This window comes from Nomascus leucogenys, chromosome 14, assembly GCF_006542625.1.
Source record: "Nomascus leucogenys isolate Asia chromosome 14, Asia_NLE_v1, whole genome shotgun sequence".
In the NCBI taxonomy this organism is placed as follows: Eukaryota; Metazoa; Chordata; class Mammalia; order Primates; family Hylobatidae; genus Nomascus; species Nomascus leucogenys.
This window is the reverse complement of record NC_044394.1, coordinates 47332652-47353977: the sequence shown is the minus strand read 5'-3', so window position 1 is coordinate 47353977 and position 21326 is coordinate 47332652. Positions and strand designations below refer to the sequence as shown.

At 54.8% G+C, this 21326-nt stretch overlaps 2 protein-coding genes across 10 annotated transcripts in view; one reads left to right on the top strand and one right to left on the bottom strand.

Moving 5' to 3' along the window:
• The window catches only part of LMAN2L (lectin, mannose binding 2 like), a 34755-nt gene extending 31404 nt beyond the window's left edge, over window positions 1–3351 (top strand). For all 9 annotated transcript variants that reach the window (XM_030828443.1, XM_030828441.1, XM_030828436.1 and 6 more), the window contains 2 exons: window positions 1447–1566; window positions 1882–3351. In XM_030828443.1, coding sequence (XP_030684303.1) covers window positions 1447–1566; window positions 1882–2024 — 263 coding nt within the window. In that variant the 3' untranslated portion in view covers window positions 2025–3351. The remainder of the gene's footprint in view (window positions 1–1446; window positions 1567–1881) is intronic.
• Window positions 3352–4414: 1063 nt separating this feature from the next.
• Window positions 4415–21326, bottom strand: part of FER1L5 (fer-1 like family member 5) — a 57975-nt gene continuing 41063 nt past the window's right edge. Inside the window, exons 25-53 of the mRNA XM_030828435.1 lie at window positions 19974–20137; window positions 19569–19683; window positions 18741–18843; window positions 17974–18137; window positions 17715–17882; window positions 17364–17502; window positions 17146–17223; window positions 15623–15804; window positions 15239–15400; window positions 14847–14951; window positions 13649–13801; window positions 13406–13568; window positions 13233–13258; window positions 11742–11792; window positions 11537–11638; window positions 11141–11260; window positions 10465–10626; window positions 10161–10252; window positions 9576–9746; window positions 9219–9367; window positions 8828–8967; window positions 7261–7349; window positions 6905–7000; window positions 6563–6704; window positions 6226–6325; window positions 5957–6150; window positions 5669–5778; window positions 4950–5097; window positions 4415–4844 (exon numbers count right to left, since the gene is read on the bottom strand). Coding sequence (XP_030684295.1) covers window positions 4620–4844; window positions 4950–5097; window positions 5669–5778; window positions 5957–6150; window positions 6226–6325; window positions 6563–6704; window positions 6905–7000; window positions 7261–7349; window positions 8828–8967; window positions 9219–9367; window positions 9576–9746; window positions 10161–10252; window positions 10465–10626; window positions 11141–11260; window positions 11537–11638; window positions 11742–11792; window positions 13233–13258; window positions 13406–13568; window positions 13649–13801; window positions 14847–14951; window positions 15239–15400; window positions 15623–15804; window positions 17146–17223; window positions 17364–17502; window positions 17715–17882; window positions 17974–18137; window positions 18741–18843; window positions 19569–19683; window positions 19974–20137 — 3813 coding nt within the window. The 3' untranslated portion in view covers window positions 4415–4619. The remainder of the gene's footprint in view (window positions 4845–4949; window positions 5098–5668; window positions 5779–5956; window positions 6151–6225; window positions 6326–6562; window positions 6705–6904; window positions 7001–7260; window positions 7350–8827; window positions 8968–9218; window positions 9368–9575; window positions 9747–10160; window positions 10253–10464; window positions 10627–11140; window positions 11261–11536; window positions 11639–11741; window positions 11793–13232; window positions 13259–13405; window positions 13569–13648; window positions 13802–14846; window positions 14952–15238; window positions 15401–15622; window positions 15805–17145; window positions 17224–17363; window positions 17503–17714; window positions 17883–17973; window positions 18138–18740; window positions 18844–19568; window positions 19684–19973; window positions 20138–21326) is intronic.

Genomic DNA, 21326 nt, shown 5'->3' with positions numbered 1-21326 from the left:
TTTATGTAAAGAGACTCAGGAACCAAACTGAATAGGCTCCTACTTGACAAAGACAGGTGAGTTGAGCATCAATAAGAATCTAACTTCAGGCCGGGCACGGTGGCTCACACCTGTAATCCCAGCACTTTGGGAGGCCAAGGCGGGTGGATCATCTGAGGTTGGGAGTTCGAGACCAGCCTGACCAACATGGAGAAACCCCGTCTCTACTAAAAAAAAATACAAAAAATTAGCCGGGCATGGTGGTGCATGCCTGTAATCCTAGCTACTTGGGAGGCTGAGGCAGGAGAATTGCTTGAACCTTGGGAAGCAGAGGTTGCGGTGAGCCGAGATCGTGCCATTGCACTCCCACCTGGGCAACAAGAGCAAAACTCTGTCTCAAAAAAAAAAAAAGTCTAACTTCAGTGCATTGCAACACATCAGATATGGTTAAATGTAAAAGTTTATAATGATACTTTAAAGAGAGAAATCTAGTCCCTAATTGCTTGATCTTCTCTCTGGTAATTATTAGGGAGATTAAGAGTCACAATTACAAGAAGCCACAGAGAAACAGGCATAGTCTAGAAGGACAGTGTATCCCATGCCCATAGCTGTGCCCTGCCCACGGCCCATTAAACAGCTGCCTTCTCCTGTTGTACGTGTGTGTGTGTGGTCTTCACCAGCGGGGAAGCTGCAGTCCTACTTTGTCTGTTCTTACTGTGCGGGAAGGTTTAACATACGGGATTTAATTCTTGTTTTATCTCCAAATTTTTTAATTATACAGATGCGTCTTGACGTACAATGGCGTTATGTCCCAATAAACTCATTGTAGGTTGTAGATATTATAACTTGAAAATGCATTCAATACACCTACCCTACTGAACGTCATAGCTTAGCCTAGTCTACCTTAAATGTGCTTAGAACATTTACATTAGCCTACAGTTGGGCAAAATCATCTAACACAAAGCCTATACTGTAAAAAGTGTTGAATGTCTGATGTAACGTATGGAATACAGTACACGATGCAGTACTGGTTGTTTACCCTTGTGATTGTGTGGCTCACTGGGAGCTACAGCTCACTGCTGCTGCCCAGCCTCGGTACAGAGTGTTGTACTACACATCGCTAGGCTGGGAAAAGATCAAAACTCAGATTTTGAAGTATGGTTTCTGCTGAGCGCAGATTACTTTTATACCATCATAAAGTCGGAAAATTGTAAGTCGAACCATTTTAAGTCAGGGATCTTCTATACAGGTAATGCATGCTTGTTGATAAAAACTTAAATACAGAAGATATAGAATATGCCTTGTTCCCCATCCTTACTTTTAGTTGCAAAATGGAGAGGTTTCAATTATTTTTTCAAGGTCACTGCTGGTTAGCTGTGGATCAGAGGCTTGAACTAAGATACTGACTTCAAGAAACACACCTCTTTTTCAAGTGGCACAAGTCATCCTTCTTCCATTTTTCTTCAGATAATCATGATGTCATTTCCTTGAAGTTGTTTGAACTGACAGTGGAGAGAACCCCAGAAGAGGAAAAGCTCCATCGAGATGTGTTCTTGCCCTCAGTGGACAATATGAAGCTGCCTGAGAGTGAGCACAGGGGCCCGCGGGAAATGGTCTCATAGCTGGGGAGGAGCTTGCAGTGCTGCACCCATAGCTCACAGGGTGGTCTCTGCTCTGTGTTCTTCCTCTGAAGGGTAGGGAGCACTTGCATCTGCCTTTCCCCTTCAAGTTACAGATGAGCAGCAGGAGGGCCACTTTGTTTCTCAGTTGGAAAGACGGGGTCTAAGCTCTGGCTTCCCAGAAATAGGTGTCAGAAACTGGGGGCCGGACAGCCTGTAGTTTGATCCTTCCCTATTGGGTGTGCTCCCTGTTTTATGACTTGCTTCTCTCTTGCTTCCTCAGTGACAGCTCCACTGCCGCCCCTGAGTGGCCTGGCCCTCTTCCTCATCGTCTTTTTCTCCCTGGTGTTTTCTGTATTTGCCATAGTCATTGGTATCATACTCTACAACAAGTGGCAGGAACAGAGCCGAAAGCGCTTCTACTGAGCCCTCCTGCTACCACCACTTCTGTGACTGTCACTCATGAGGTATGGAAGGAGCAGGCACTGGCCTGAGCATGCAGGCTGGAGGGTGTTCTCGTCTCTAGCAGCTGGTTGGGGACTATATTCTGTCACTGGAGTTTTGAACGCAGGGACCCCGCATTCCCATGGTTGTGCATGGGGACATTTAACTCTGGTCTGGGAAGCCACCCACCCCAGGGCAATGCTGCTGTGATGTGCCTTTCCCTGCAGTCCTTCCTCGTGGGAGCAGAGGTGTGAAGAGAATTTACGTGGTTGTGATGCCAAAATCACAGAACAGAATTTCATAGCCCAGGCTGCCATGTTGTTTGACTCAGAAGGCCCTTCTACTTCAGTTTTGAACCCACAAAGAATTAAAAACTGCTTTCTGACCATCCATTCATTGGGTTTTGCATTTTACCCAACCCTCTGCCTACCTGAGGAGCTTTCTTTGGAAACCAGGATGGAAACTTTTCCCTGCCTCACCTTCCTTTCACTCCATTCATTGTCCTCTCTATGTGCAACCTGAGCTGGGAAAGGCATTTGGATGCCTCTCTGTTGGGGCCTGAGGCTGCAGAACACACCTACGTTTCACTGGCCTTCATTAGGTGGCCCTAGGGAGAGGGCTTTCTGCTTTGGATCACTGTTCCAGCTTCTGTTTTCTAGCACGGGTCTTGGGTCTATTGGCGTGTCCATGGCCTTCCCAATCCAGTCTCTTCAGGCCCTCAGAGAAGTTTGGCTAAAGGTTGGTGTAAAATCAAGAGAAGCCTGGAAGACATCATGGATGCCATGAATTAGCTGTGCCACTGACCAGCTCCAGGTTTGACCAACCAAAAGCAACATTTGTCATGTGGTCTGACCATGTGGAGATATTTCTGGACTTGCTAGAGCCTGCTTAGCTGCATGTTTTGTAGTTACGATTTTTGGAATCCCACTTTGAGTGTTGAAAGTGTAAGGAAGCTTTCTTCTTGTACCCTGGGCTTGGGTATTGCCCAGAGAAGAAATTTGGCTTTTTTTTTCTTAATGGACAAGAAACAGTTGCTGTTCTCATGTTCCAAGTCTGAGAGCAACAGACCCTCATCATCTGTGCCTGGAAGAGTTCACTGTTACTGAGCAGCACAGCCTGAGTGCTGGCCTCTGTGTGTCAACCCTTATTCCACTGCCTTATCTGACAAGGGGTTACATGCTGCTCACCTTACTGCCCTGGGATTAAATCAGTTTCAGGCCAGAGTCTCCTTGGCGGGCCTGGAACTCTGAGTCCTCCTATGAACCTCTGTAGCCTAAATGAAATTCTTAAAATCACCGATGGAACCAAACATGAGCTTCTGACTGTGTTCTTTCTTCTAGGAGTGGGTTTGGGGAAAGTTCAGGCCTTTATTCTGAGCAGGCCTTTTTTTTGAGCTTCAAGCCCGTCAACCGTTGTTTTGCCTTCTCCTGGGTTGGAAAAGCCCTTAGCTCAGCTCAGAAGGAAAGGGGGTCACCTTGGCTAGGCACAGGTCTCTGTCTCTTCAGGCTTTCTTTCCTTCCCATGCACTTAGTTAAACAGCACAGGCTATAGTGCTCTCCTGCAGGTGGGATTCAGGTGGGGCAGAGACGAGGCATCCTCCTACCACCTCCCCTCCACAATAGTGGAATGGCTTCAGGGTGCCAGAGGACAAACTGTGACCTAGAGCTTGGCCTTGGAGCAGGGAGAACTGAAAAAGAAAATGGTGGTTTTGTCTTTTTTGAGTTGAAGGGGAGATTGTATGGACCCGTGGGAGGACCTAGGTAGGCTCTTGAGATGGCCAAGGCAGCAGTGCAGGTGGAAGGGGTCTCATCAGAGGGGAGGGGCGGAGTGAGAGAGATGGAACCTGTAGGGTTTGTATGATTCCAGCTCATGAATACCTTGAGGCTTTTTAAAGAGGGCAAGGAAGACATGAAATGCAGTCCCCACCTGCCTTGGGGTCCTTTAGAGAAATGTATGGTGCAAGAAAACCACCTGACCTGGCATAGGATGCCCTGCTTTGGTTCTTGCTTTTTGTTCTAGAAACAAATGTTTCCCATCGTGAATGGGCGGAATGTTGTCCTGGGCAGTGTCATCCTAGCTGTGTGCTACAGGAGGGAGATGCCTGGTCTGTGGTAGGGCTGTTCTGTACATGCATGCTGCGGGTGAGAGCCAGTGCATCGGCTTGCTGCTTACCCATAAGGGCCACTTCTCACAATCACCCTTTCCCTCCATTGCCCTCTGATTCCGAGCCTCTTAGCATGAAGAGACCCTGTGGACTAGAGGTGGTACATAAAGATGACATCACTCCCTGTCCCTGTGAGTCTTGTCTGAAGGGCTGGCATTTTCAGCCTTTCATGTTGTCTTCAGCGCCCCCAAATTACAAGATGGCTCTCTGTTATAGAACTTGTTTATTTCAGTGGAAAATTACAGCTCTGCTCTTCTTGTTGGAAGTGATTTCTGAACACAGAAATATTCTGAACACAGCCAGAACATTCCTAGCACCTTGCATATATCCTAGAAGATAGAAACAAAGAACTGGTAGCCAGCCCAAGGGGAGGGCTGTTGGTAGCAGGAGGAAAGCCAGGCAGCATGGGCTAATTAGTCTCCTGGGGCTGGAAGTTCTGGGAAAATGTCACTCAGGTGATTTGTGGGTCCTGGGTGGAGTTTCCACTCATGGTCTATTGTAGGCTTTAGGTTTGGATCCTGGGTGGGAAGGATGGAAGAGCTGGCATTGCTGGTGTTTAGTGAAGTGATGATATTGAATATTTTAATGGGAGGATACAGCTGAAGTTGAGGTTTGATCCAGCTCATGGCCAAATAGTGCTAGAGAGAAAGGACAACAGTTAGCCTGGGGTGGCAAACTGAAGACGCTGTCCCCAGAGTCATCCCGAGACCACCTTTGTCCTTGCCCCCATGGCTGCCACTCACCGGAGCTGAATAGATAAAGTTGAACAGCATAAGTGCTATAATCGATATGACCATAAAGGCTATGAGTTTGAAGCGATAGCGTTTCCAGAAAATATAGCAGAAGTTTTGAACTGGTGACTGCAACCACATGAAAGAGGTGTTGGTGCGTCTGTCCAGGAGCCAGGGAGATGTCAGAGAATGGCAGGGAGAACGTTCAGGTCAAGTAATCTGATGCAAAGAGCTTTCTTTTTTGAAAAAGCAACTACTGGGCCAGGTGCAGTGGCTCACGCCTGTAATCCCAGCACTTTGGGAGGCCGAGGTGAGTGGATCACCTGAGGTCAGGAGTTTGAGACCAGCCTGGCCAACATGGTGAAACCACATCTCTACTAAAAATACGAAAATTAGCCGGGCATGGTGGTGGGCCCCTGTAATCCCAGCTACTCAGGAGGCTGAGGCAGGAGAATCGCTTGAACCCAGGAGGCAGAGGTTGCAGTGAGCAGAGATTGTGCCACCACACACTCCAGCCTGGGTGACAGAGTGAGACAATTACCTCAAAAAAAAAACAAAAAAACACAACTTTTGCTTACCCCAACCCTCACCCCAGCTCTGTTCTTTGCTGATTATAACTGAGCACAGAGCTGCGGGGTGGGAGGTAATTACCACCTCTCCATGGTAGGCCCACTGGTCACCACCCCATACACACTGAGGAGCAAGAAAGATCTGGTACTTTTGCCCCTTACAGGGGAGGATGAAGTGTAGGGTACTGGTTGGGTTCTGACTGGCCTCGCCCGGCCGGCTTGATTAAGGCTTCCTTCTCTGACAGAATCTCCAGGCTCATCTTCACCTTGCCCTAGGAACACCATGGGTGAGGGGGAGGCTGAGTTCAGACAGCAGGAGCCGGGTAGTTTTAGGACCTCCTCCCGGGATCAAGAAAGGAAAAGGGATTTAGCCAGGTCCCTAGATGTCTGTTAGAGCCAGGACATGTGGCATAGCAGCCCTAATCAGTAGACACTTTCCCCAGCTCCTACCGACAAGCGCCATTTGCCACCATCGAGGACCTGGCAAGGCCACCAACCAGTCACAGTCTTCTTCTTAAAGAGGGAGAAGTGCTTGTATTGGAGGAAATAGGGCCACTTGGGGTCGGCGTCCATCATCCTGATAGAGCACTGCTTGGCGTGCCGAGCCGGGAGGGGCATGTCAGACAAATCCAGCTCCAGGACCCCTGAGCCCAGAAAAATGACATCAGCAAGAAGGAGCTCCCTGTCCTGTGGTCACAAGCCCTATGTCAGGACCTCACCTAGGAAGTCGTCGGGGGAGAAGATGTCATTGTCCCAGACCTGGATGATGAGTCGGGCTGGGAACTTCATGGACGTGGCATCCAGGCTCCATATGTAATCCTGGGGGAATGGCGGAAGGGCGTGTTACTGGCCTGTCTCCTGGACGTTTCCCTTGAACCCCTCAGTGGCCCTCCACCCAGCAGTGATAGACCATCAAGGAAGAGGGTTTCCACCTGAGGACATGTTTCTGATGTCCTGGGACAGATTGCAAGCCTCTGGAGGGGTGGGGGGAGGAGCTCCAGGAGCCTGAGTCTGTCTGTGTGTGGCCTGTTGCCCCTCACGCCCCAGGCCTGTTACCTTCTGGCTCTGGACACACATGTGCTCCGCCGCCAGGTAGTCCATGGTAAAGATGAACCGCCAGTTGAAGTCGGCCTCCCCAGTCAGCGAGTGGTAGTGGATATCTGTCTTCTGCATGTCCTTCTCCAGCCCGTATAACCACCTGGGGCCAGAGTCCTATCACCTGTGGCTCATGTGCCTTGTCCCCATCCCCCAGCTGGAACCCCATGGGAAGGGCTGCCCAGCCGACGCCAGGCAGAGCTGGAAGTGGAGAGGTGTCCCATTCAGGACTGGGCCATGCCAGCAGGATGACAGAACTGGGGAACTGAGGGGCTCTGCCAGAGCCTGACTCCTCTTCCTTACCCTTTGATGTAGATGTCGCTTGTCTTCTCTCTACTTAAATTGTCATCCACCAGGTCCACATTGGCAGTCTTCCAGATGATGCAGCGCAGCTCATACCTGTGGCCACTGTGCTCTGAGGCTTTGCTGAGGAGGAGCTCCCCAGCTGCAGCCTCGGTGAGGGCAGAGAGGCCTGGGAGGCTGCCCTGTGTGTTCTTGCTCAGTGTGGGGAATTCAGGGGAAGAAAGCTCCCAGTAGAGCTTCCTCTCTTCCCAGTAGAGAAACGAATTACTGCAGCTCAGTACCTGAGGACAGTGGTGCCCTGCACTGGGAGGAGGCTAAACTGAAATGCAGCAATTGGGAAGTGGGCTGTCACTCACCTTTTAGGCTTTCTGGGGTTGATGTTGACTTGGGGGCCAGGAGGCCCCAGCTTCTTGGGGAAGATGTCCACCCACATTTGCACCTTTCCCTAGAGCCGGGATACATTGGCTGGTTGGGGGTTGCTAGCCTCTGTTCTCAGCAGGCTGGCCTGGGGTTCCCTGTCCCAGGTTCTGAGGTCTGTTGAGGTTGTGTTCCCAACACCGAGGGGTGGGGTACAGAGATATCTGTGAGGCCGCAGGCAACCACCCACCAGCTTCCCCCTTTCTTTTGGCTGAGAGAGTATTGCAGGGAGATTGGGACACGGTAGCTTTGGGGCTGATGGCATGGTGCTGGGATTCCACTTACGACAGGTCTAGAGGGTGAATGCCACTGCCTAGGTCATGCTAGATGGCCTGTCTGGACGGGGCTCCAGATCGGGGTTGGGGCTTCATTTATCAAGCAGCTTGGTGTTGCTTGATAGCCTCGAGTATGAGGAAACTAGATACCAGTCCAGATTTTCAGGTCGTTTTATGTTATGAACTACAACCTAAGGGTATTAAACTAGCCACACATACAGAGGAAAGAAGGTAAAGGATGAAAAGGAGGAGAAAAGGAAAGAAAAAGGGCAGAACTGCCAACATTGAAGAATACACAAATACGTTCTGCCTTTCAGACTACCTGACCTAATTATATTCTTTTGAAGTTGACCCATTTGAGAAAACAGGTTTAATGAGAATGGTTTTTTATTTGTTTTTTGAAACAGAGTTTCCCTCTGTCACTAGGCTGCAGTGCAGTGGGGCATGATAGCTCACTGCAGCCTCTGCCTCTCAGGCTCAAGCGATTCTCGTGCCTCAGCCTCCTGAGTAGCTGGGATTACAGGCACCCACCACCGTGCCCAGCTAATTTTTGTATTTTTAGTAAAGAGGTTTTGCCATGTTGGCCAGGGTGGTCTCAAACTCCTGGCCTCAAGTGATCTGCCCGCCTCAGCCTCCCACAGGCCGGGATTGCAGGCGTGAGCCACCGCACCTGGCCAGAGAATGGTTTTTTAAAAATCTTGCTCAGCAGCGGACTTTCTGTCTGGAATGTGGTATGAGCTTGAGAAGTTTAGAGAATGAGATGAGCCATTATGGTGGCTGCAGAGTGAATGATAATTAGGTGCCTTTGGGGATTTTTATTTCTGTTTGGGGTTATTTGCTGTGGAGAAGACACAGCCTGCAATTAACAGCGAGAACCCGCGTTGTCATGTCTGCACTGTCTGACCTGAGCGCCACCTTCCCACCCCCCGGGAGACACTTAAGGCAATGGAGACATTGACTGGTAGGGCTCCCTAGTGCCTCCCACAGCTGGTGCATGGCCTCTGTTTCTTGTAGATGACCTTTCCAGCTCTGAAATTCTCCATTCTAAGTGACACCACCAGAACTTCTTGCTTATTAACGTGCACAGCATGCTTGTCTTCTGTGCATGTACATTACCAAATGTTTGGCCTGTCCTTCCCCTCTCGTGGACTATGTCCTGGGTGGACAGGCATCTCTGTCTCCTGATCTAGTTCCTCCCATAGGAGCCAGAGTGGCCTCTCCAGTCTCATACCTGGTCGATGCCTGGCTGGCTGTCACTGTACAGTGTGCGGGTCTCCACGTGCTCAGGTACCAGCCCCTGGGTGTGCAGAAGGTACAGTGCAAGGCGTTCCTTCTTGGGTCCCAAACCATGAACAGTAGGGGTTTTGGGCTCTGGATTGGAGGGGGATGGAAGGAGGGGATTGTGAGGTCGTTAGCCTTCCTATCTCCTAGGTAGGCTCTTGCCCTCCCCACCGCAGCCTGGGTAGGAGTGAAGGGGAAAGGGGTGGGCTGCCCTCTGGCTCCAGGGAGCTCTTTTCTTGTCCTCCCCTTTCTCCCCCGAGTCTGCAGCTCTTCCATTCTGGAGCCTCACAGCTTCCAGAGGCCTGTGTCTGTGCTTTCTGCTAGTGTTCTGTGCTGCTCACCAAAGCTTTGCAGCTTGAACTTTTTCCCGTTGTAGAAAACAGCATCTTCCTCAGGACTGAACAGAGGTGGAGGTAGCCCTTTCCGCTTGGCATAGCGTTCTAGGAGGTAGCTTGGGGGCATCTGATCCCGCCATCGAAAGGGCCCTGACCTGTGGGGGATGTGAGAGGAGGAGGTCTGGAGGTTTGGGTCCTGAAGAACACCGCTCTGAGCTGCAGGTTGACCATGGGTGGAAGCTTGGGTGGAGACTGGGCAGGTCTGGGCCCTGGTTCCCACCTAGGATGCAGGCTTCTCCCAAGGGAGCTGTAGGCTCACTTCACCCCACCTGACTCCCTTCCCCCGGACAGGCCCACTCTCACTGGCAGTAGGATTTGGAGAGCCCACAATGAGCTCCAAAGCCAGAGAGGAGTCGGTTTTCAAGGTCGATGACTGTGGTTCCTATCTTATCATCAGGTGAAAATAGGTCGAAGTCATAGAGCTGGATCTCTAGGTCCTTCTCCAGGGGTATATTGCAGGTGAGTTCAAACATCCTAGGGGTGAGGCGTTGGAGACTGAAGAGGATGTGGGCAATGTCTCTGTGCCCACCTCCCTCACCGGTATCTTGGCCCCATAGGCCCCTTGTTTGTTCATGGAGATTGTGGAGAGCAGAGCATGGGGTAGGCTGCCTTCTGCCAATCGCCATCCCCTGGTTATGGTTGAAAATAACTTTGGAAAGGCCCGATGTGGGGCTCTGAGCTCCCCTCCCAGCCAGAGTGAGAGGTGAGGGTAGAACCGGCCCACCCATGCATTTGTCTTCTATCTGTTGAGCACCAGGGCATGTAAGACGCTGTGGTAGGAACTTGTTGGCTGGACATGAGCGCCAGAATTCTGTGCCTTCTCCGGCCGACTTCCAGCGTGGTATGGGTAGGAGTGGAGAAGGGGTCTTGGGGGTTGGGGCAGCTCACGTGCCAAAGATGGGATCCAGAGTGTTGGGCTGGTACATGTCCCGGTTGCCAAGCTCTGTCTTGCCCAGTTTCAGGATCACATAAGGGTCACACTGGGGTCAGATACAAGTGGGGGAAGGATAGGAACTGGGGAGGCCATCCAGGTTTGTCAGGGAGGGTGGGAGGAGGGTGGAAACAAGCCCCTTGCACCACATGGAGCCTATGGGGAGTTGGCATTCTGTGTGTCAGCAGTTGGAGGGGACTCCCAGAGATGGGTTGAGGGGAGCCTTCGGGGCACCTTTGCGGGGCAGGTACTGTTCTTTACCAGGCCATTGTAGTCCTGGGGCTGCAGGTTGATGGCTCGTACCACGTACACCCGCACCAAGCACGGCTGGGGGAAGTCCTCTCTCTCTGGCCAAATCAAGAACTGGAGCGGGGGCTTTGGGGCTTCTGGATTCTCAGGAAAGGGGTAGATGCGGAAAAGGCCCTGGCGGGGGGAGAGTGTTGGGGGCCCAGCCTGGCAGTGCTGGCCAGCTCTGTAAAGCCCTCTGGGAGGTGTCCCAGCCCATGTTCAGGAGAGAGAGGGTTGGGCTGAGGGTAGCAGGGATAGAAGGCCATGAGGACAGTGGAGGCAGGTACAGAAGGTGTTCAGCAGGGCCCACTATGTTGAAGCAGGGTGTTGGCAAAGGAACCGCAGTCAGTAGGTGAGTTCCCCATCTGTGCCGCTGTGGACTCATTCCGCCCCATCTATCCCTTCAGGTTCGGGCTTGTTCTCTGTGGCTTTGCGGCCTTGGGAGGCCAGCATAGGCCAGAGCAGGGAGGGGAAGGGGAGCGCTCCCCAAGTTCCTGTGGAGGCGAATCTCTGCTCCTCCACTCCCAGAACGTTCTTAAGCCCTGCTCCATCTTCACAATGAGCATATAGAGCCAGGGCTTTTATTCGTCTTCTGGGGACAGAAGGTGCACAAGGAGACAGGGGCAGCTAAGCTGGGGTGGACACACACCTTGAACTCCCCTACCACGGGGCTGTCCAACTTGGGCTGCTCCTGGTAGAGTTTGAAGGTCTGGCAGAAGTCCTGCAGGCCCTGGAAGGCTGGCACGGCCTCCAGCTCACAGTCATACACCTGCAGGGGTGTGTGGAACCCTGGCTGGTGGGGACTGTTCCCGGGATTAGGAGATGGAGGGACCATCAGCTCCCAGGTCTCGCTCCAAAGCATCTGGCAGTCAGCGGCCCTGGGGCCAGCACTGTGTGCTTCAGGCAGGGTGGTGGCTGGAGCTGTCTCTGGGAGACAGGGCGGGAACCCTCCCACTTGAGGCTTCCCAGAGGAATCAAGGCTAGCTCTGCTGGCCTCCTCCAGTGGGAGATTTGATTCCATCCCCCTTTCTTCCCTCCTTCAAACCTTGAGGGTGTGGTAGTCTTTGTACTTGTACTTCAGGGACTTGTGCTCATCTGTGGCCCAGAACAGCTTGCTCCACCAGTCCACCTCGTGCTCATACTCATCCTGGCAGAGAAGAGGATCATTCTGGCCTTGGGCAGGGGCAGCCTCCCACCTCCCTGCACTGAATGGGGCTGCTCCTTGTTCCCTGGGGCTGAGCCTTCATCACCTCTGCTTTACTGGACTTGAACCAGAACTTTCTGTAGAGGTAGCCTAGGAACTGAAAAAGGAGAGGGTGAGCAAGGGAAAGCCATAGCTCACTCATGGGCTCTGACTTCAGAGAGGAGAGAGGGGGTCGAGGCCAGGGCTTCCCTGGCGCCCTTGCCCTTGCCTTTCACATAGACCTTTTAATTCAGGGGTCTTTAGAAATGGGATCTAGGGAGCAAGAAGGAGGGGACACATAGTTCTTTGTCCTCATTGCCCATAGCTGCAGACTGGATTCTGGAAGGGGCTCAGAAATGCAGAACCTCAAGCCCCACCCTGACCTACTAAGAGTCTGCTTTTGGTGACAATGTCTGGAGGGTTCCTGCACATTCACATTTGACAAGTGCCACTTTAGAGCAATAGTTGGGGACCCTGAAAGCACATTGGAATCACCTGTGTGGAAGGGGTTGGAAAAAATTTTGATGCCTGGGTCCTACCTCAGCAATTCTGATAGAATAGATCAGTGGCTTAGGCCTCAGGAGTTTTAAAACTCTCAGGTGAGGCTGAGTAACCTCAGCACTTTGGGAGGCCAAGGTGGGAGGATCACTTGAGCTAAGGAGTTCAAGACCAGCCTGGGCAACATAGCAAGATCCCTGTCTCTATACATTTTGTTTTAAGTGGGGGATGGAAGTCTCACTCTGTTGCCCGGGCTGGAGTGCAGTGGTGGGATCTTGGTGCACTGCAACCTCCACCTCTGGGGTTCAAGCGATTCTTGTGCCTCAGCCTCCAGAGTAGCTGGAATTACAGGTATGCACCAGCATGCTCAGCTAATTTTTTTTTTGTATTTTTAGTAGAGATGGGGTTTCACCATGTTGGCCAGGCCGGTCTTGAACTTGTGACCTTAAGTAATCCGCCCGCCTCAGCCTCCCAAAGTGCTGGGATTACAGGTGTGAGCCACTGCACCCAGCCAAAGAAAGTTTTTTTTTTAAGATTTAAGGCCAGGCATGGCAGCTCAACGCCTGTAATTGCTACACTTTGGGAGGCCAAGGCAGGTGGATCACCTGAGGTCAAGAGTTCGACACCAGCCTGGCCAACATGATGAAACCCCGTCTCTACTAAAAATACAAAAAATTAGCCGTGCGTGGTGGCGTGTGCCTGTAATCCCAGCTACTCAGGAGGCTGAGGCAGGAGAACCGCTTGAACCAGGGAGGTGGAGGTTGCAGTGAACCGAGACTGCGCCACTGCACTCCAGCCTGGGCAACAAGAGCAAAACTCTGTCTCAAAAAAAAAAAAGATTCAAAAGTTTAAAAAAAACACAAAAACTCTCAGATGATTCTAACATGCAGTCAGGCTGAGAGACCTACAGAGACCCTACAGGCTGAGGACCCTACAGTGCGAGGTGGGCCTCACAGTTGGGCACGGGTATCCAGACTGTTTAATGGACACCCCTCCTTAGGCCCAAGGGTTACGCCCCGTCAGCAGTGTGGGAGAAGGTGGGCCTGCAGCCCTTACTTACATCCTGGTGGTGCTTCTCAGACAGCGCTGTGCAGAGAGAGCACAGGGACGAGTCTCAGGATGGGGAGAGGGCTGAGGAGGAAGCACCAACCCCACGGGGGAGCAGGGCCTGCCCCACTCCCAGTGTGGGCTCGCTTGTGAGGCCTGGGGAAAGGCACGGAGGAAGGGCCATACTTGGAAGCTTTGGGTGCATGTAGTCCTTAGCCCAGGGGTCACAGAAGTAGGGCTGGAGGAAGTCGATGTTGGCCTGGCCCGTCACAGTCTGCTGGCCGAAGGCCCAGTTGTCTACCACCTTCACCACGAGGGGCAGTGCGTAGGCCTCCTCCGTCGGCATGAGCTGCAGCCCCGAGGAGATGTGGGGAGCGTGAGACCCACAGAAGAAGAGGGCTGCCCAGCCCCTGCCCTAGGGCCTCTTACCACTGTGAGGACTAGGACAGACTCGGACTCGGGGAAGTTGGGGTTGGTCTGAAAGTCCCTGATGGGTTCTGTCCTCAGGGACTCTTCCCCGAATTCCACCAGGAGCTGGGGGGAGCTCGCCTTCTTCATGTTCCGAAGGCCCCAGGCCAGGATCTACCAGAACAAAGAAGGAGAGCAGGACAAGGGGCAGGCAGTGCCTCTGTATTGGGGTCCTGGCCAGAGAAGGGGGCTGAGGGGCAATAGCGGTGCAGCAGGAACCTGCAGGGCCAGGGAATGGGGCTGCAGAGGAGCCAGGGTCTGAAGGCGCACAAGGACAGGCTTCCCCGTCCTGTGAGGGATCAATGCTTGTCCTTGGGGCTGGGACGCTGTCCCCCGACCCATGAGGGAGGTGCCCTCTGGCCACTGGCTGCATCCTCCGCTGACCTCCATAGCCGGCAGGCATTGCCCCTCCTCACCTGCTGCCTTGTCTAGCCTCATCAGTTCTCAGGTAGGAGTTCCTGAGGCTGACTGCCTCTGAGGCCCGAAGAAGCAGGAAGTGCCTGGATTTCTCAGGGCCCCTGTGCCATCTAGCTCACTGAGGACCCCAATGGCCATTCAGTAACCTGGCACCCTGCCAGGAAATAGCTGCACCCTGACTTTGAGCCTCCTTGGGGCCCAAAGCAGGAACCAGCCAAGTTGCCTGATCTCGGGGAAGCCTTCAGTCCCAGAGGCCTGACCATCTTGTGCTCTTTGCCACATTTGCGGCAGGGCACACAGGTTCTGAATGAGGACCCTCACGCTACTCTCAGAAGAGAGGTGAGCAACATCCTGGCATTTGCAGGCAGACAGAGCTGGGCCTAAATGGCCCTGTCACTTAGTCCCTGCATCACTGTGCATGGAATGTGTTATCTCTTGGAGCCTCTATTTCCTTCTCTGCAAAGTAGTTCCTACTGCGCAGGGGCAGCGTGAGTCTGACATGTGATCATGCATGCTACAGCCCTTTGCCTACTCCTCACTGCAGAGGTTTGTGGTAAAATGATTTCCAGTGTTACACCAGAACCTCTTCATTTCTCTCCTGTCTCCCTCCACCTCCCAGGTAGTCTTTCTCGGGGTGTGAGCTTTGGATCCAGTAGTCAGGGAGGACCAGCAGAAGGCTGCAGCGCACTTCAGACCACCCCCGCCTGTCCTGCCCACTGTCCGCGTTCCACATCACCAGCACCTCAATGGCCATCCTCTTTATCGTGGGCTGGATGCTCTTGGGGAGTGTGTATGCCCCATTCTTCCAGGGAACGCTTAAGATAGGCAGCTGCTTCTCTCCAAGCTTCTGGGGGAGGGCAGGGAGCATGAGGTCCTCTGGGCTGGTCCTGCTGCCCTCACCCCCACTTCAAGCAGGTCCCTCAGAGGCCTCACCGAGCCCAGAGCCCCATGGGTAGGGGCTGGCAGGGGGACTTAGGGGAGAGGCTGGTCAGGCCAGCGTCACCAAGCCCACAGCTCGGGATCCTGGGCCCCAGGCATTTCCTGACAGGGTGGAGTTGGCCCCCGCTGGCTGGGGGTGGGCTGGGGAGGGGCATTGAGTGCCACACTTCCCAGCCAGGCCCTCTCTCCCAATACCTCAGTCTGGAGGATCAGCTCACAGGATGCCAAGATCTCGCCTTCTTCCTTCCCCAACTCCTTTACAAGGGGGTGCCACCTCATGGGGGGCAGGATCCGGTCCTGGAGATCCAGCCAGACCACTGGGGGCCACATGCTCCGTCCCCACAAGCTCTCCTTGCCCTGGAGGGGGGAAGTTCACAAAGCATGGAGGCCACACTGGCAGGCCCAGCTCTGTCTGGGCTTCTCAAGGCAAGGGCGACAGCTGGCAGGCGAATTTCCATGGTGCTCTCTGCACGTCAGGCCTCATGGGAGCACTTTCCATACATTTTCGTCTAAAATAAATCCCCTCAGCCACTCTGCGAGGTAGGTCCTCTTCCCCGTGCTCTGCCCAGCCCACCTTACCCAGGAGTCACGCTGCCACAGCTCCAGCACCACAAGTGGCGGGCTCTCTTTGGTGTCCTGCGGGTTCTCGTACAGAAGGAGGTGCTGGAAGATGAGTGTCTGGGCCCATGTGGGGCCTGCAGAGCTCCTCAGGGTTTGGGTGCACTGGCTGTGGTTCAGGAAGACCACCCGAATGAAGGGCCCTGGAGGGGTAGAGGAGGAGGTAGCAGTGTCCTGAGCTGGGAAGAGGGGCTTTCCTCTCCTCTGCTGCTGCAGCCACTGGACCCAGTGGGGCCCAGGAGGGTCAGGCAGGGCAGCCACTGAGGCCTCCCAGAGGCCCCCTCAGAGTCAGCTGCAGAGCACCGGGGCCTGTCACCAGAGGCCAGGCATCATCTGGTCCCATCCACGAGTTCTGTGTGCCTCCCAGGGTTGAAGCCTGGGCCTCACAGAGATGGAGGGCAGGGGCTCCTCTGGAGGAGTTCTAGGGACAAGGCCACTTGTGGCTGCCCTTTTTTTTTTTTCCTCTCTCTCTCTTTTTTTTTTGAGTCAGAGTTTTGCTCTTTCGCCCAGGCTGGAGTGCAGTGGCGCATCTCGCCTCACTGCAACCTCTGCCTCCCGGGTTCATGCAGTCCCCCGCCTCAGCCTCCCGAATAGCTGGGATTACAGGCGCCCACCACCACACCCCGCTAATTTTTGTATTTTTAGTAGAGACGGGGTTTCACCATGTTGGCCAGGCTGGTCTCGAATTCCTGACCTCGTGATTGGCCCACCTTGGCCTCCCAAAGTGCAGGGATTACAGGTGTGAGCCACCGCGCCCGGCTCTGTGGCTGCCCTTTCATGGCAGCAGCAAGTGGCCTGGCATCAGGGAGTGTTACATGGGCCTCTCGATGTGGCTGGTGAAGCCCAAGGGACACAGCTCCCAGCAGACATCCTTGAAGCCCTGCCACCTACTGTCCCCGCTCCCTACAAACAGCAATAAGGACCAGGCTGGAGCATGTGGCTTGTCTCCTGAAACTTTCACTGGGGCGTCCTCACAGAACCAAGGACGGGCCCTCCCCACAGGCCCCTCTGCCTCTGTCCAAACACGAGTGACACATGGTTCCCAAGCATACTGCCCTCTCTCTTGCCCTCATGCCCCGCCAGTACTGCCAGGCAAGCTCCTCCCTCTTCCATGCCCAGCTAAGTGGCCACCACTGGGATGGAGCCCTCTCAGCTCCCACATCTAATTCCACAGCACTGGGGTCACCCCTCAAGAGCAGCCCTGCCCCATAGTCTTTGTTTTGTGTCTTTTCCCCAAACCAGGACCATAAGCTGCTTGGGAGAGGGGTCTGCGTCTTTGTCACCCTCATCCATGCCTCTGTCTTTACACTGCTGAGCAGCTGACGCCAGGACCCAGGGACAAGGCTTGCAGCTGGTGAGGGGCCGACGGGCAGGGTCCCTGGCTGGGACTGCAAGCAGGGCCGCCTTGGCTGCTGCAGAACATGACCCTGCTCTCCTCCCTGAGGCCTTGTCCTCAGCTGGGGACAAGGCTGCCTGCCACCTACCTTGGAATGTCAGGATCTGATTGGACACCAGGTTCCGGGCCTGGTAGATGTAGCAGAAGAGCTGGTAGTAGTGGGGCTCTGGGGAAAGAGGAGCCATGCCTGTCACCTGCCCCAGGACCCCAGCGGCTCCCTCTGACTGCCCACACCCCGTCCCCACCCCCTGCCCTCAGGTACTGGCCTCTGGGGCCATTCAAGCAGACTCCCAAGTCAGTGCTTACTATTGAAGGTGCAGTAGATGAAGGGCAAGTTGGGGGGCCGGGTGTCCTGCCTCTGGGGGTCCCTGAACTGTCTGTCCAGACCCCATGGCCATGTCTTGCTGTCCTCTTCCTTCCCAGCATGGTATTTCAGATCCATAGCCTGTACCCAGGACAGTCTCCCCTGAGGCTCTTGGGTGCTGCTCCTGTTTCCTCTAGCCTAGGCCCAGTCACCCTCCTCCCTCACACTGCCACCCTCGCAAGCCTGAGGAACAGAGGCCCTTCCTCCGCAATCAGCGCCCCAGCCAGGCCAGGCCCTGGCTTCTCTGGGAGGTGGGGTTACAGGCAGGCGTCACCCAGCCTGTGAGGCTTTACCAAGGACCCCTCCAGGAGGAATATGGGCGCGATGCCCTTGTCCTTGTTGGGGGCCAGCCTGCGGCGCCAGCAGCGGCGGCGGAACCGGCTCTGGGGCTGAGGGTTGAGGTGGAACTTGGAGCCGAAGGTGTCATACTCCCAGCCCTCCTCCTCGCCCTTGGCCAGGCCCTGCGGTGGGGAGGAGAGCAGGGTTGTGTTCCTGCAGCAGCCAAGGCGGCCCTGCCCGCAGTCCCAGCTAGGGCCCCCGTCGACCCCTCACCAGCTGCAGGAAGGAGAGGGTCTCCTGCTCGTGGCTCAGCTCCCCATGGTTCCTGAAGCGCACACGCGCCCAGCGCCGGCGGCGGCATGAGTGGTACGTCTTCTCCACCGGGCTCCAGACCTGGGGCAGGCCTGACGGTGGGATCCCCACTCCATACTCCCAGCCTGCAGTGGGGGGACCATGGCCTCTGAGTCCTCAGGTGCCCGGAGGTTGGGAGGCCTGGACAGGCCCGGGAGACAGGCCCTAGAAGGGCATTACTTCCCTCACATCCAGGTCTCTGGCCCTGAGGTGTAGAAAGGAGAGTGTGGCTACACTGTGTCACCTGAGTGGCCTGGGCCCCCCAGCTGCCCAGCTTACAAATGAGGCAGGTGAGGCTCAGGGAAGTCCTATGACTCGCACAAGGCCACACAGCCCATAAGCAGCAAAGCTTGCATCTTGAGCCCGGGCCTTGAGACTTGCAGCCCATCATCATTCCTGCCGTGGAGCTGCTGTGGGTGAATTCAGCCACCATGTGACAGCCTCCTGTTCACCAGCATCTGCCACGCCTTGCTCTGGGCCAGGCTTCAGGACACACTGATGGCCTGTGCTGTCTCAAAACTGGGGACCATGTGTAAGGAAATGCTGGAGACCCAGCTCTGGAGGCCAGGGGGCCCCAGGAATTTAGGCGTATCCCACTGAGGGCTTGGCTGCTTTGATCCCACCCTGCTGGCTGCCGTGATTTTGAGGCCCTGGTCTCTCCCGATCCCAACCCTGACCAAACAACTGACCCTTACTGTCCACTGCGTGGTTCAGCTCCACCACCCAGTCCTTCTTAAAGTGCCAGCCTTGGGGGCACTTCACGTTCTCCCGGGCCTCCATGGGCTGTCCATTCTGCAGGTGGACAGAGAGGGCGAGCGAGGGGCACATGAGCTGGGAGGAGGCTGCCCTCCCTCCCTCTTCCCACACCTGTGTGCGTGCCTGCTGTGGCTGCAGCAGCCTCCCACTCCGGGCCAGACTGTGCTTGCTACACCTCATACCACCAGAGCCATCACTGAATATGCTCCAAGGACCTGCTTTTCTGCACTGGAAACTGCTCCTCCTCATCGTAAAGGGGAGACTAGCATGCTTTTGAGATCCATTAAACCCACACTACCCAATACAGTAGCCACCAGCTGCCTGGGGCTACTCTAGCTTAAATGAGTTAAAATTCAAAGTTTATTTCCTTCATCTCACTAGTGCCCCATTTTAAGCGCTCAATAGCCACACGTGCAGATATAGAAGATTTCCATCATCACGGAAAGTTCTACTGGGCAGTGCTGGGTTAGCCTGCCCCAAGCAGATTCTCTCCTTTGTGGTAAGCAGCACCTTTGAAGGAGGCCTAGGAGGAAACATTGCCTCCCTTTTGTTGTTTCTCAGTCTTATTTAAGGTATTTCTACAAGCCCCTCACCCCATGAGTGCTGAGAGAGAGGGCCTGAAGGCTGGCGCTCACCCAGGGCCCCACACAGTGCAGGGCATAGGGCTCAGACCTTTCCACTGGGACCCCCAGCTTCCAAGGCGCCCCGCCTGGTGGCCTTGCTTGCCCCCCAACCCCTGAGGCAGCTTCGACCCTGCTCACCACGTCTGTGTTTGGGATGGCGGCAGGCCCCCAGACGCCTCTGGTGTCACGGCCCTGGTTCTCATATACCTCCTCCAGCACCTGGCTCTTGTTGATGTCTATGTCCAGGAGGAATCTGGGGGTAGAGAGACCCCAAGTTCCCAGCACACCTCCCCGAGCAGCCCCTGGGGCTGTCTTCTGCTGGCCAAGCATTCCCATACCTGGCATCCCCACCTGCTCTGGGCAGGACAGGGCCAGCAGGGCCCGGCATGCAGGACAGAGTGGTGGGCAGGGCCCTTGGCCTGGTGCACCTTGGCCCTCTGGCACCAGGCTTAGGGGCTAGGTACCCATCTTTCTGGGCTGCCGCGGACTGGCCCTCCCAGGTGAAGTGTCCCCTCCAGTGAAGCCTGCCCCCTCTGGCCTTACCTTCTCTGAGGTTCCACTGTCCAGCTGTCCTGCCAGTGCCATCCCAGGGGTGGCTGGAAATTCGTCATGGGGAGGGTCTTGTTCCCCATGACATCCGAGAAGTTGGGGCAGCGATACAGCCCCTGCTGCCCCCACTGGTCTTTATACTTGGCCTGATTCTCGTACTACGGGAGGGAAGCTTGTCAGGGTGGCCACCTCCTTCAGCACGAAGTGCGGGGACATGGGCCTCCCCTGGGCCCCCTGACTCTGGGCTGCAGGGGCATCCTAAAAATGTGGTAGCCAGGCAAGAAAGGGCCATGTCCCCATTGCACAGGTGAGGGCACTGAGGCTCAGAGGTCAATCCTTCCCTGGATCACTCAGCTGGCAGAGTGGGGTGGATGCTGCATGTGTGGACAGAGATATCATAAGATATCTATGTAGTGCTTGGAGGCGCAGAGGTGGAGAGGGGTCCAGGGTGAAGGGGAGGGAACAGGGCCTGCGTGCTCAGCAGGGAAAGTGTGGATGAAAAGGCCCAGAGGCAGCAATGGTGGGTGGTGCAGGAGAGCTGGGCTCCCCAGGGTCTGCAGTGAAGAGGGAGCAGGCAGCTGGCATCAAAGGCACCGGCCCAGTCCTCTGGTGCCCGCTGAGCACGCAGGCCCTGCTCCCTGCCCCTCACCCTGAACCCCTCTCCGCCTCTGTACCTCCAAGACCTATGGAACTGGTTAGACATATTATGATGTATCCATCTACACATGCAATTTAGACACTGCAAACGTATGTTTTAATTCAGTAAGTTAAAAAGCCTGACACTCAAATCTTATTTCCCCTCTGCTGTTCACGTGGCTTCCTGAGCCATGTCCTTCCCCCCGGGAGCCAAGGACATCTCCCTTCCTCTGGTTCTAGAGCAGTCCCTGGCCGCTGCCCACCCAGTCCCCAGGTTGATGGTTCTGTGGGCAGATGCCTCAGATCCTGCTCCTCTACCATTCTAGTCCTTCACCTTCTGAGACCCCACTGGGGCCTGCAGGGGTCCCGGGCTGCCCTGTTGGTGATGGGTGAGGCCCCTGCAAGTCAGAGCCTTGCTCACTTCACATGCTGTTGATGAACTAGGAGAAAGCTCGGAATAAACCTGCATCAGGGAGAGGGGCACCAGGCCCCAGAGGTCACTTAGTCGCCCCCTTTGTCTCCACACGTGTATGGAGGATCAACAAGAGACCAGAGCTGGCAGCGTCCGAGATTGCTTTAGTCTCTGCCTCCTCCATCAGACTCTCTCCTAGCCCTCAGTTTCAGTCAGGAATTTTTTCTTCCTCTTCAGTGCAGGGCCACTGCAGCTACACCCTCCCTCCTCACGCCAAATGCCCTGCAGGGAGGCCATCT